This window comes from Panthera onca, chromosome B3 (assembly GCF_046562875.1).
Source record: "Panthera onca isolate mPanOnc1 chromosome B3, mPanOnc1 haplotype 2, whole genome shotgun sequence".
In the NCBI taxonomy this organism is placed as follows: domain Eukaryota; kingdom Metazoa; phylum Chordata; class Mammalia; order Carnivora; family Felidae; genus Panthera; species Panthera onca.
Genome location: NC_138344.1, coordinates 33,166,305 through 33,178,812, shown reverse-complemented (window position 1 = coordinate 33,178,812; position 12,508 = coordinate 33,166,305). Strand labels below are relative to the sequence as shown.

The window sequence follows — 12,508 nt, the reverse complement described above, 5'->3', positions numbered from 1 at the left end:
CCTTGTAGATTACAGTGCAGAGCCTGACCTGGGGCTCAATCTCATGAACTGTGAGATCCTGACCTGAGCTGAAATCAAGAGTCAGATGCTTAATCCACTGAGCTACCTAGGCACTCCCCCTTTTCCTTTTTTGACAACTTTCTCTTTCCTGTTTTTGGCATCTCTTCCTTGTTTATTTCTTAAGCATTGGAGATGTTCCTAGGTCCTATCCTTGGCCCCTTTCTCAGCTCATTTCACATACCTCTTCCTGATCTTCAAACTAATCTGATACCTACTAATGCTTCACAAGTATTTCAAATTCAACTCTTCTGTAGCTGAATTTATCTGCTTTCCTCCAAACCTATTCCTTCTCTTGTACCCTGTCTCGGGGCTAGGTACCATCATTCACTCATCTGTCTGTCAGGCTCCCCTGACCCATTTTTCCTAATATAATATAGATAATCATTAAGTTTTGGTGATCCTTGTTTACTATCTCTTGAAATTGTCCACTTCATTCCCTCTCCATGCCTTAGTTAATTCCCATAATTTTTGTTTAAATTATCACAGGAATTCTTATACCGATCTTGCCTCCTTTCCATCTGTTTTCATCAGTGCTTCCAAAATGACTTTTCTATAGAGCAAATTGAATCAGGTTACCTCCTGTTTAAAACTTACCAAGATTCTCCCATTGCTCTCAACATTTTTAGCCTGGTGTTTGAGGCCCTTCTCTCTCGGACTCTCTTAGTCATCTCGGCTTCTCCTCCACCCGCTGCCAACACAGGATTTGAAACTGTTTACTCCAGAAAGCCTTCTTTGATGCTCTAAGTTAGACTCAGGTGCTCCTATAGCATCCCAAGCTTAGCCTGTCACGGGAGCAAGGAAGAACCTGTGTTTTGCTCATCAGAGAGCCCCTAGCATCTATAATGGTGCCTGGAAATCTTCCTATTCCCCTTAGCTTGCCTAGTAAGATTCTAGACAGGGGTTGACAGACTTTTTCTGCAGGGGCCAGATAGTAAATATTTTGGACTTTGTCGGCCACAGTCTCTTTCATATTCTTCATCTTCTCTCTCTCTCTCTCTCTTTTTTTTATAACCCTTTAAAATAGGAAAATACTCTTAGCTTGAGAGCTGTACAAAAATAGCCCATTTGGCTCAGATTTGGCCTGTGGGCCATAGTTTGCTGACCCCTGTTCTATAGTAAGTAACCGTAAAAGAGTTGAGATTTAAAAAAATTCCAAGTGAACATTATTAGTAATTATTTATATACTAGATTTCTTATATATGCTCCTTGTCCACCTCTACTTTTCTTAAAAACACTTTAGGACACTGGGGCACCTGGGTGGCTCAGTTGGTTAAGCGTCTGACTTCAGCTCAGGTCATGATCTCACAGTTTGTGGGTTTGAGCCCCGCGTCAGGCTCTGTGCTATTAGCTCAGAGCCTGGAGCCTGCTTTGGATTCATTCTGTGTCTCCCTCTCTCTCTGCCCGTCCCCAATTTGCACTCTTTCTCTCTCAAAAATAAATAAACATTAAAAAAAAAATTAAAACAAAAAACCCACTTCAGGACACCTAACTGTGACTTAAAAGTATTTTTCTTCCTCTTTCAGGCTGTTATCAAAGAGCAGCTTCAGGAGACTCAGGGGTTATGTGAATATGCTATCTATGTCCAAGGTAAGACATAGTTCTCGGGGCGCCTGGGTGGCGCAGTCGGTTAAGCCTCCGACTTCAGCCAGGTCACGATCTCGCGGTCTGTGAGTTCGAGCCCCGCGTCGGGCTCTGGGCTGATGGCTCGGAGCCTGGAGCCTGTTTCCGATTCTGTGTCTCCCTCTCTCTCTGCCCCTCCCCCGTTCATGCTCTGTCTCTCTCTGTCCCAAAAATAAATAAAAAACATTGAAAAAAAAAAATTAAAAAAAAAAAAAAAAAAAAAAAAAAAAGACATAGTTCTCTTCTTGCTAGAGAAATGCATTCTTGGCCTAGGTTTCAAAAGAAGAGCAAACAACTTACGAAACACTTTAAATTCAAATGTTCTACAAAGATCTTATTCGGTATTATGTTTTTTGAAATCAGAACATAATTCTTATGCTGGATTTGACCTGAGAAATGACTAATTCTGTTAGAAAAAATTTGCTGCTCTTCTTTCCCCCTTTTCCAGTGTCTGGCTAATGTTTTCAGAATGGATGTTAGGGTCCCTGCCTCAGGCAGCAGCTTCAAGCCCAGAAGGGCTTTTGGAACTGTCCTTTGTAGTCAGACTACAGAAGATGACGGAAGCCTTGAGGATTTTTTATAAGGGCATTAGGATGAAGAGAAGAAGCCTAGAGGTATACAGGATGAGGTGGAAAGTAGATGAAATTCATCAGAAATCAAATACAGGAACCACTGACTCTTTGGTATAAATGAACAGTTTTGTTTACCACTCAGTGGATTGGTAGTCTTCAGATTAATATGTAATTTTATGACATGATTTGCAGGATACTTGACACATCTAGGACATCATGGCAAGAAAAGTGCTCTTTTATTCCCAGTATTACAGGTGCCAGACTCGCAGTGACTCATAATACTTAAACACGAAAATTCTTCTGAAAACTCAGGCCTGGGAAAAATTACTGATTCTAGTAGGTTGTGTTACTGAAAATCAAGTCTGAAATATTAGTGCATTCTTGGCCAGAATCTTTTTGATTTCACTTGTCCTGTTTGGGTGTACTCTGGAAACTACTAGATGGAAGTCTGAATTATGATAAATAGAGTGTTTGACAGGGAAGACCAGGAATGTTCTTATTATGAAGAATTTGTGGGATAACTTTCAAGGCACCTGACTATCTGCATGGTGGGTACTGGGTAGAGGGGCAGGTAGGTTTGAGATACCTTATTTTTTTTTTACTTTAAAAAAAAAATTTTTTTTTAATATTTATTTATTTTTTGAGACAGAGAGAGACAGAGCATGAACGGGGGAGGGTCAGAGAGAGGGAGACACAGAATCCGAAACAGGCTCCAGGCTCTGAGCTGTCAGCACAGAGCCCGACGCGGGGCTTGAACTCACAGACTGCGAGATCATGACCCGAGCCGAAGTCGGCCGCTCAACCGACTGAGCCACCCAGGCACCCCTGAGATACCTTATTTAAAAAGGTTTTAGATTGTCAGCAACTCTGCTACTTGTTTTCAGCCTACCTGAGGTCTGAGCTGATTGTATTAAAGATACAATTATCCAAAGGATTTCTTTGGTATGATTTCTTACTCCTCCTTCTTCAGTTTTTCTGATACCAGACTCTGTTCTTCCTAGAATGTGATGAGTTTTTTCTGTGTTTTCTATCCTTGGCAGCATTAATATTTCGCCTGGAAGGAAATATCCAAGAATCCCTAGAACTCTTTCAGACGTGCGCTGTTCTCAGCCCTCAGTGTGCTGATAACCTCAAGCAGGTGGCCAGATCTTTGTGAGTATTTGTTGCCTCAGAAGTCCTGGGCATTCACAGAGAACGATGTAAAATGCGTTCTCAGGCCGAGCCTGCTTCTGACAGCCTGATCAACCTGATACGTAGAGGGAGAGTGGCTTAGTAGATATATGGGGATCCCCTTTGAAGAGTGGATTAATTTTGAAACTTGAGAAAATAAGTCAACAAGTATAAAGGAGTTGAGTATTTTAAACATTGTATGGTCTAGTTTGATGGGGGGAACACTGATACTGTTTATCATATAAATAGGGACATCTTGTGCCCTCAGTCCCCTAATCTTATTGGCAACCCATGGAATGTTTTTCATGTACTGTTCCAACACTTGGTATAATACTTGACATAGTAAGTTTCAGTAAGTGTTTGTTGAGTGAATGCCCTAATGGTGCCTCCATGCAAGCAACCTCCAAAGTCTTTCTAAGCTGATGGGTACACTGTTTTTCTACTCCGGAGCTGTAAAGTGTCCCATGGGGTTTCTACTCCCACTTTCTTACCTACATTGTCATTCATACTTGCACTTCCTTTGTATAGAGCCTGGTTTGCCTTTGCCTCCCTCCAGAATTAAGGTTGAGGAAAGAGATTTAGTCTTGGAAGGGAAGGGCATGTCCCTATAATAGACGGTGATAATAAATGATGGCAGCTCCAGTTTAACTGGTATATATACCAGTTTGTTTCTTTTTTGTTCTACATGTGTGGTACATTGTGGAAAATAAATTACAGAAGACTTTCACGAAAAGTGGTGTAGAATGAGGCCAAGACCCTGGAATAGCTATCAGTGCAGTCCCTACCAAAAGAGCTTCTGTGACTGATAGAGACCAGCCTCACCGGCCAAAACAGCACAGCCAGCTAATAAGGCAGGGGCTTCCAGATTTCTCTGCTGGATGGAATATGAGTCAAATGGGGGACTAGTGGAGTTAGTCCTGTAAAACTTTTAGTTAACAATTACAGAAAATGTATTTCTCCCATAGATTTCTTTTGGGAAAACATAAAGCTGCCATTGAAGTATATAATGAAGCAGCTAAACTTAACCAGACAGATTGGGTAAGTAGAGAACTTTAAAGTTCTTTGTTATTAGTGACCTGCTGATGGTTCCATTTGTCATATGGCTGTCTTGTTACTGTTACTGAATTCCTACATGCCCCAAATGTCTTTATTTTATCCTCACACTTGATTGATGATTTAGCTAAGTATAAGATCAAAAACCAAACCATGTTTCCTCATAACTTAGCAGACATTGCTGCATGGTTTTCTGGCAGTCTGTTACCAGTCTGCTACTTGTTGATTAACTCCACTTTCCTCTCTAGAAGCTTCAAGGATTTTCTCTTTATCATTGGAGTTCTGAAATATCAATAATACTTGTGTAAAAGTGTTACCCCCTCCCCCCGCCCCCATCCCCATCTGTGGACACTAAGTTGGCTTTCACTCTGAAGATCCTTGCTCTGTTTTGGGTCAGGGACATTTTCTTTGAGTAGTTCTTTGATTTTCTTCTCCTCCATTGTCTCTTTGTTAGGGATTGTAACTGCAACAGAAATTTTGATTGAACATTGGCTTTGCCAATTAGGGGTTTATTTTTTGTCATGAAACATATACCAGGTAAGTAGTTGCCAACATTGACAGGGTGGTCCAAGGACGTCAAAGCTGAGGTTTTTTCTTCATGGTCATAAGACGTCTACTGCAGCTCCGACATCACGTCATCATTCCAGGCAGAGAGAAAAAACAAGCAACGAAGAGAAAAAGATATAGCCTGTATTAGGAAAGCACAGCTTTCCCAAAAATCCCCAAAAGACTGCCACTTGTGTCATATCAACTATCCCCCTTTTAAGGAAGACTGGGAAATACAGTTTTTTCATTGGACACATTGACACTCTGAACAAAATTAGGGTCTGTTAGTAACGAAAATGAGGAGAGTGGGTATTAACGAGTGGCATCTGCCACACTGTTTTCCACTGTATTAAAGGTGTTCTGTACTTGTTCTCTGTGTCTCTTCACTTGCATCTCACATAGTCCCGCTTTTTGTCTTTTTGCTGTACATTCAGGGACATTTCCTGAATCCTATTCTCCAGATCATTTTTGTTGTTAGCTATTCACATTCTGTTATTATCTTATCCATTCAGTATTTTTTATGTCAGTAATTATATTTTTAATTTCTAAGAACTTTGTCTTTTGTCTTCTTGCAATAGCCTCTCCATGTCTCTGACTCTTGAAGTTTTGTTCTGCTTTCCAGAATTACCTTTTGCTTCCTCTCTTTATTTTGGTTCTTCTTTCTTGTGCTGTTGGTTTTTTCCCCAATAGTGATGATTCTTGGAAAGAAATATGTATGTGTGAAGGATTAGATTGATTCGTACGGAGAGTTAGCATAGATTTCCTCTGCAGTTCTTATGGCACCATTATTTTCAAAAAATTCCAGTTTGTTGGTCACTTCCATAGGTCTGAAGACAAATGCCACCAAGTATTTTATAGCTAAAGGCCAAAGTGAAGCTGCAGATGAAGGATAATTCATTTACTCCTTCATTTAGTCATTCTTTCAACACACGAATGTTTGCTACGTGCCAGGCACTGGGCTGGGTCTCAGAGACGCAAAGGTGGATTGGTGGGTTATGGAACCATCGGCTAGAATAGGAAATACAGGAAGGAAGAGAGGAGGATGATAACCAATCAGAGCTAAATCCTGTCTTTAACATTGTGGACTTGATGAGTTTTTGCTTCCGGTAGGGCATCTAAATGGAGACATGTCCAGTGCATGGCTGGATATAGAAGTCTGAAGCTCCAGTGTTCTGGGCTAGAGATGTACATTTTGGAGTCAAGAGTATAAAGGTAATGACTACAAGCATGAAATTGGATGAGATCACTCTTCGGAGAGCTGAGGGCGGAACCCAGGGAAAAGTGTTGAAGGGCTGAGCTGAAAAGAACTGATAGAGGAAGATCGGGACGAAGTGAAACGAGAGCTCAGAGTCACACAGGAGGAATGGAGAGTATCTGCTAATCCTTCCAGTTGGTTGAAAGAGCTCATTTGGTGTTACTGACCACTTGGGATGACCATTCCATTGGCACCAGTAGAGGTAGTCATGCCCCGAGCTGCTCCTCTGTGTCCTACTTGCTATGTGAGTTCCTGTGGCCCTACTTTATACCACAGTCCAGCTGCAACAGGGGGATAATAGTTCCTCCTGCTGTTACCTCCTTTGACTTCTGGAACAGCTTTGTTAAGTAGGGAGAATTTACCCGATTGGGCTGAGGGAGGTGAGAAGCTGAGGCTTTGGCTAGATGGAGTGACTTGTTCAAGGGGGCACAGTGAGGTGGTGGCAGAACCAGAGCTAGAATTCAGGCCTGGACTCTGAGATTCCTCGCTTTAGGCCTATCATTTTTCCACTGTACCAGCTGCCTTTTGCAGGATGTCTGCTGGATTCCCTCATTCTGTGAAACACATGATTTAACTCTTACTTGTTCTGTTTTCCTTCTCAAATTTCCTTTGTTGTCAGTTTAAGGCCTTTTGCTGCTGCCTTCTCAAGTAATATCTATGGCAAATGATTTTCTACTTTCGTTTAAGTTCATTTTACTTATTTTGAGAGAGAGCATGGGAGGGGCAGAGAGAGAGAGAGGGAGAGAAAGAGAATCCCAGCAGGCTCTGTACAGCCCCGGTGGGGGGCTCGAACTCATGAACCACAAGATAATGATCTGAGTGAAAATCAAGAGTCAGATGCTTAACCAACTGAGCACCCAGGCACCCTGAAAATTATTTTAAAGAGTTGGGGGTTAGTTAGCTTTCAGGACATTTAGAAGACAAGCACAGATGCATTTCTCCTTTTTTCTAGCTCCGTGTGTACGTTGTTACGTGATAAAGGGGAAAGTACGCAAGTTTTGTAGGCAAGCCTGAGTTCGGGTCCCAGTGCTTTGCCGTGTGTGGACGTTATTTGGATTGTGATTTAAGGGGAAAAATTGTGTGTTTGTGAGACATTTATGGGTTTTATGTTTATTAAACATAAATCAGTATCTGATATGAGCAGTTATTATTTTCCAAGTATGATAGTGGTATTGTGGGTAGTCAAAAAAAAAAAAAAAAAAAACAACCTTATCCTTTAGAGATACATATTGAGGGGCTCCTAGGTGGCTCCGTCAGTTAAGCATCTGACTCTTGGTTTCAGCACAGGTCATGATCTCACAGTTCATGAGTTCGAGCCCTGTGTCAGGCTCTGTGCTGATAGTGCAGAGCCTGCTTGGAATTCTGTTTCTCCCTCTCTCTTCCTCTCTGCCCCTCCCCTGCTTGCTTGCTCGCTTTCTCTCTCTCAAAATAAATAAAATTAAAAAGAAAAAAAAGAAATACATACTGAAAGGTTGTAGATGAAATGTTATGCTATCTGATATAAACTAGTGGGGTAGATGGGAGAATGGGTTGGATGGTTGTTGGGACAGCATGAGGAGTCCATGGTGATTCTATGTTGTTTTTTTTTTTTAATTTTTTTTAATGTTTTATTTTATTTTTGAGAGAGAGAGACAGAGTGTGAGCAGGGGAGGGGCAGAGAGAGAGGGAGACAGAATCTGAAGTAAGCTCCAAGCTCTGAGCTGTCAGCACAGAGCCCAACGTGAGGCTTGAACTCACGGACTGCGAGATCATGACCTGAGCTGAAGTCAGAGACGCCCAACTGACTGAGCTACCCAGGTGTCCCGATTCTGTCTACGTTTATACATGGTTGACATTCTTCTTAAGATTTAGACCTGAAAACAGAAAGAAAAATCCTAGTGCTGACACCTCCTGGCTTAAGTTAGGCAAACTATTTAACCTCTCTGAGCTTCAATTTTCTTATCTCTCAAATCAGAATCGTTACACCTGTATTTCAGATTTGCTGGGAAAATTATAGTAATGCATATATGAAAACCATCTGGCATAGAGCCTGATGTGAAGTAGGTACTCAATCAGTTTTCCCTATCTTGTTGTTATTTTAAGAGACTTGGAACCTATTAAACCATTTGTCTCTGAGCTCTGGGGTCCATGGTTCTTCAGACAGGGATGCTTCTGGGCCTGGATGTGCTTCCGCATCTCTCCACTACTAACAGGAAGGTCCTCACCTTTGCTTTCTCCTTTCTCTCAAGCTACTGTAAATAAAGGGGGATTCAGCATAAGGGAACTTCAGCGATTTTATGAAACTCAAGGTCAGGGAAACACAGGCTTGTCTTACAGTGAACTAGGACTGGAAAACTTTTAGTGACCAAGGTGGCTACTCCGCATTTCTGCTTCATTTTCTCTTTCTGTAGATCAGCAGTTGGCAGACTGTTTCTGTAAAAGGCCTAGTGAATATTTTAAGCTTTGTGGCTTCATATAGTCTCTTTTGAACTACTTAACTCTGAAGTTCTAGTGTGAAAGTTCTGTAGACAATGTGTAACGAGTGATTGTGGCTGTGTTCTAATCAAACTTTATTTACAAGAAAAGGCAGAGGATGCATTTGGTCTGTGGGCCAGGGTTTGTAGACTACAGCTGTCAGGCTCCAATTACATATATTCCGTCTTAGTGGCCTCCAGATGGTGCTGTTGGTTCTCAAGTCCACGTCATGTAGTCAATTCTGGATTACGAGGAGAGGGACTCTGACACACACACATATATTTATTTATATATACATACACACAAATTTCCTTCGGGTGGAGCAGGGGCTGTGGCAAGTCTCTTCTGAGAAGAAAAGCTTGGGGTGAGTGGCCTGGGTATGTACGTCAAACACCCAGGAAGATCACCTGTTTATTCTGCTTTTATCTCCTATAATCTGAGTTTTTAAACAGTCCATTTTTTTTTTTAAACATTTATTTATTTTTGAGACAGAGAGAGACAGAGCATGAACAGGGGAGGGGCAGAGAGAGAGGGAGACACAGAATCGGAAGCAGGCTCCAGGCTCTGAGCCATCAGCCCAGAGCCCGACACAGGGCTCGAACTCACGGACCGTGAGATCATGGCCTGAGCCGAAGTCGGACGCTTAACTGACCAAGCCACCCAGGCGCCCCTAAACAGTCCATTTTGTGTATTTAAGTGTATTTAAGTATGGGGATGCCTGGGTGGCTCGGTTGGTTAAGTGTCTGACTCTAGATGTCAGCTCAGGTCACAATCTCAAGGTTTGTGAGATTGAGCCCCATGTCAGGCTCTGTGCTGACAGCATGGAGCCTGCTTGAGATTCTCTCTCTCCCTGTCTCTGCCCATCCCCTGCTCATGCACACACTCTCTTTCTCATAAACGTAAAAAATGGTTTTTAAATGTATTTAGGTATGAAATACCTGTTGTGTCATTTAAAATGTAAGTTTTGCTGAACAGTACAATCCCCAGATGCCTGATGTTTCATTCTGCTGGTAACTGTGGAATTTACACCTATGCTATTTTACTTTCTTTCATGTGTAGGAGATCTGTCATAACCTAGGAGTTTGCTACATTTATCTGAAACAGTTCAAAAAGGTAATTGATGGAAATGGTGGTGGTGGTTGAGTTCTCGGCTGGGGGCTTCACTGAGGGTTCATTGAGGGTTTTGTATTATTTCTAGGAAGTGCTTGTAGAGATTTGGAGAAGTAAAAATCCAAAGTGCCATGTACATTTATCCCCATATTTATTCTTATTTTTCATCCATCTGTTTTTCCCCCCATATTTTAGCAACAAAATGATAGACTCTAGAACTGTTATGAGGGAATGGCAATGTAATTGCTTTTCTCTCTTCTTCTCCACCCCAGTTTAATTTACTAGTATAGAAACAAATGTTGAATAAAACTTAGATATCAAAAAGTGAACCCTTAAGTCTGGAAGTGTTAAAAGTCTTATGCTCTGACAGCAACTGATTTTAGTTTGTGAGGTCATTGGAAATGAATTTTAGTTCTAAGTGGATCTGATTTTTGAGTTTCTGTTTTTAATGTTATTTTCCATGTGAGAACTTTTATTTTTAGTGGGTTTCTTCAGGTTTCCTGGGCAGAGCTACAGTGTTATATGCTTGGCTAGGAGAGTTTTCTCCTCAGAGAATATTCCAAGCCAGTACATTTCTATTCATCAGATTATTTTGAGCCAAGGGAGAGATAGGATTGTTTTTGGGTCAGACCTGTACTTAGGAGAAGGAGAATTATATTTAGATTTTACTATAAAGCTAACAGAGCAAATATAATACTTGACATTTCTGTAAATACTTGTTGAATGTCTTAAATGAGGCCCTTTATATCTGTTAGGATATAAACTCTTCCAGAGCAAGGGGTTTGTTTTGTTAGCTCTGGTATCCCTAGTACTTAGAACAATAGATACTTGGTGGATACATGTTGAGTGAATAAATGAGAACAGTCCATTCATTCTTTTATCAAAATATTGGTGAGGAAAATGCAGTCCACCCTGGGGAAGGTAATGCAATTGGTCAGTGGTGCAGCTGGGACTGAGTTCAGGGCAGTGCTGTCTTCTGTACTAAGACATCCCTTTGACTTATGAAGGCATGAGTCATGGGTATGAATACCAACATGGAGAAAACACTCAAAAAGGTTAATCATCTTGTATAAACTCTCCCAAGTGGCTCCAGAGGCAGACACCTCATGTTGCCAGCTGTCCTGTCAGCAAGCAGTTTTGGTATGTTTTAGTTTTTTGGATAGTGGGGGCCGTTTGCTGAGATGTGATGTGTCTGCGTTAGAAAGGGGGAGCTCTGTCTTTACGTCAGCCGTACGAAGACATCGTCCTTTCCTGTAGTGATTCGGTTCTCTTTACTCCATCAATCTTGTTAGGCGCAAGAGCAGCTGCACAATGCCCTACATCTTAACAGGCATGATTTGACTTACATAATGCTGGGGAAGATCCACCTGCTGGAGGGAGACTTGGACAAGGCCATTGAAATCTACAAGAAAGCAGTAGAGTAAGTATGTCTGTTTTCTTTAAGGCAATGAGAAGACAAATGGGAGCAGACATATGAACCCCCAAGCCTAAGATGGATTCCTGTGACTATTAGTTGTGTGAGTTAGAGTATAGTTCAGGCCAAGGTTAAAAGCTCCCTGTGGCTTGCTTACATAAAAAGACTTGTGCTTCTCCCCCGTCAGTATGGCCAGCCTAGCCTAGCTGGACAGCTCTGCTCCCCAAGGTCAGTCAGGGATCCAGGTTCTTTATTAACCCACCATTTCTTACATTGTTGTCTTCACCTGCTGGTGAAGCTGACTTAATGTAGCATCCATGTTTCAGGCTATGGTGCGGGGTGGTGGTTTGTGAGGGTGAGGTGGCCACTAGCTGCAAGGGAAGTGGGTACACATGTGCTCAGGAGGAAGGCGCACATAGATTTTGGAGTCAGCTGCTACTCTGCCATTGTGGTTTTCACTTCTATAGCAGATCTTTTTCCGGGGACATTGGGGTCAGAAATCTGACTCACTAATAAACATCTGGCCTTTATTAGCATGAAACCAATATGTTTTGTGGTGTTTTTTGTGTTTTTTTTTTAAGTTTATTAAAGAGAGAGAGTGAGTAGGGGAGAGGGAAAAGGAGAGAATCCCAAGCAGGCTCTGTTCTCCCAACACGGGGTTCGGCCCCATAAACTGAGATCATGACCTGAGCCAAAACCAGGAGTCAGACGCTTAACCAACTGAGCCACCCAGGCGTTCTCCCTACCCCCGCCCCAATATCTTGTGTTCTTAAAACATGATTAGGGTAGGCCAAACCCCTGTTGATAATGGAACTGACTGGCTTTCTCAGGATGCTGTTCCATATTTCTTCTCTAGGGACATGTACTATCTTGTCTTTTTTGTATAGGGTCTTGTTTGTTTTAAGTAGGATAAATGTAGCAAAATGTCATGTTTGTTTTGTCACTTAACAGGAAGCATGGCCACAAAGTCTATTATTCCTGATAATTAGTCTCTGAACTAAACTTAGATTTCTGTTAATTACCTTTGCCTTCTACCGTGATAGTCACTTTTCTGGCTGTATCAGTTAAACACTCTCTGAATTGTCTTCAACCACATTATCTACAAAGACATAAAAGTCCCTTGGTTTTTTAAGCTACAAAAGACTTTTGTCACCAAGAAGCTAAGTTTACAGGGATTAGAGGAAGGAGCCCATGTAGCTTTTTTTTTTTTTTTTTTTTAAGAGAGAGCACCAGCAGGGGAGAGGGGCAGAGTGG

At 41.7% G+C, this 12,508-nt stretch overlaps 1 protein-coding gene across 3 annotated transcripts in view; it reads left to right on the top strand.

The window, feature by feature from the left end:
- The window catches only part of BBS4 (Bardet-Biedl syndrome 4), a 55,570-nt gene that overhangs the window by 34,498 nt on the left and 8,564 nt on the right, over positions 1-12,508 (top strand). For 2 of the 3 annotated variants that reach the window (XM_078448859.2, XM_078448860.1), the window contains 5 exons: positions 1,584-1,647; positions 3,293-3,404; positions 4,388-4,460; positions 9,790-9,843; positions 11,133-11,260. In XM_078448859.2, coding sequence (XP_078304985.1) covers positions 1,584-1,647; positions 3,293-3,404; positions 4,388-4,460; positions 9,790-9,843; positions 11,133-11,260 — 431 coding nt within the window. Of the gene's footprint in view, positions 1-1,583; positions 1,648-3,292; positions 3,405-4,387; positions 4,461-6,142; positions 6,234-9,789; positions 9,844-11,132; positions 11,261-12,508 lie in introns of those variants that run through there. The other variant, XM_060618121.2, reaches the window with a different exon arrangement.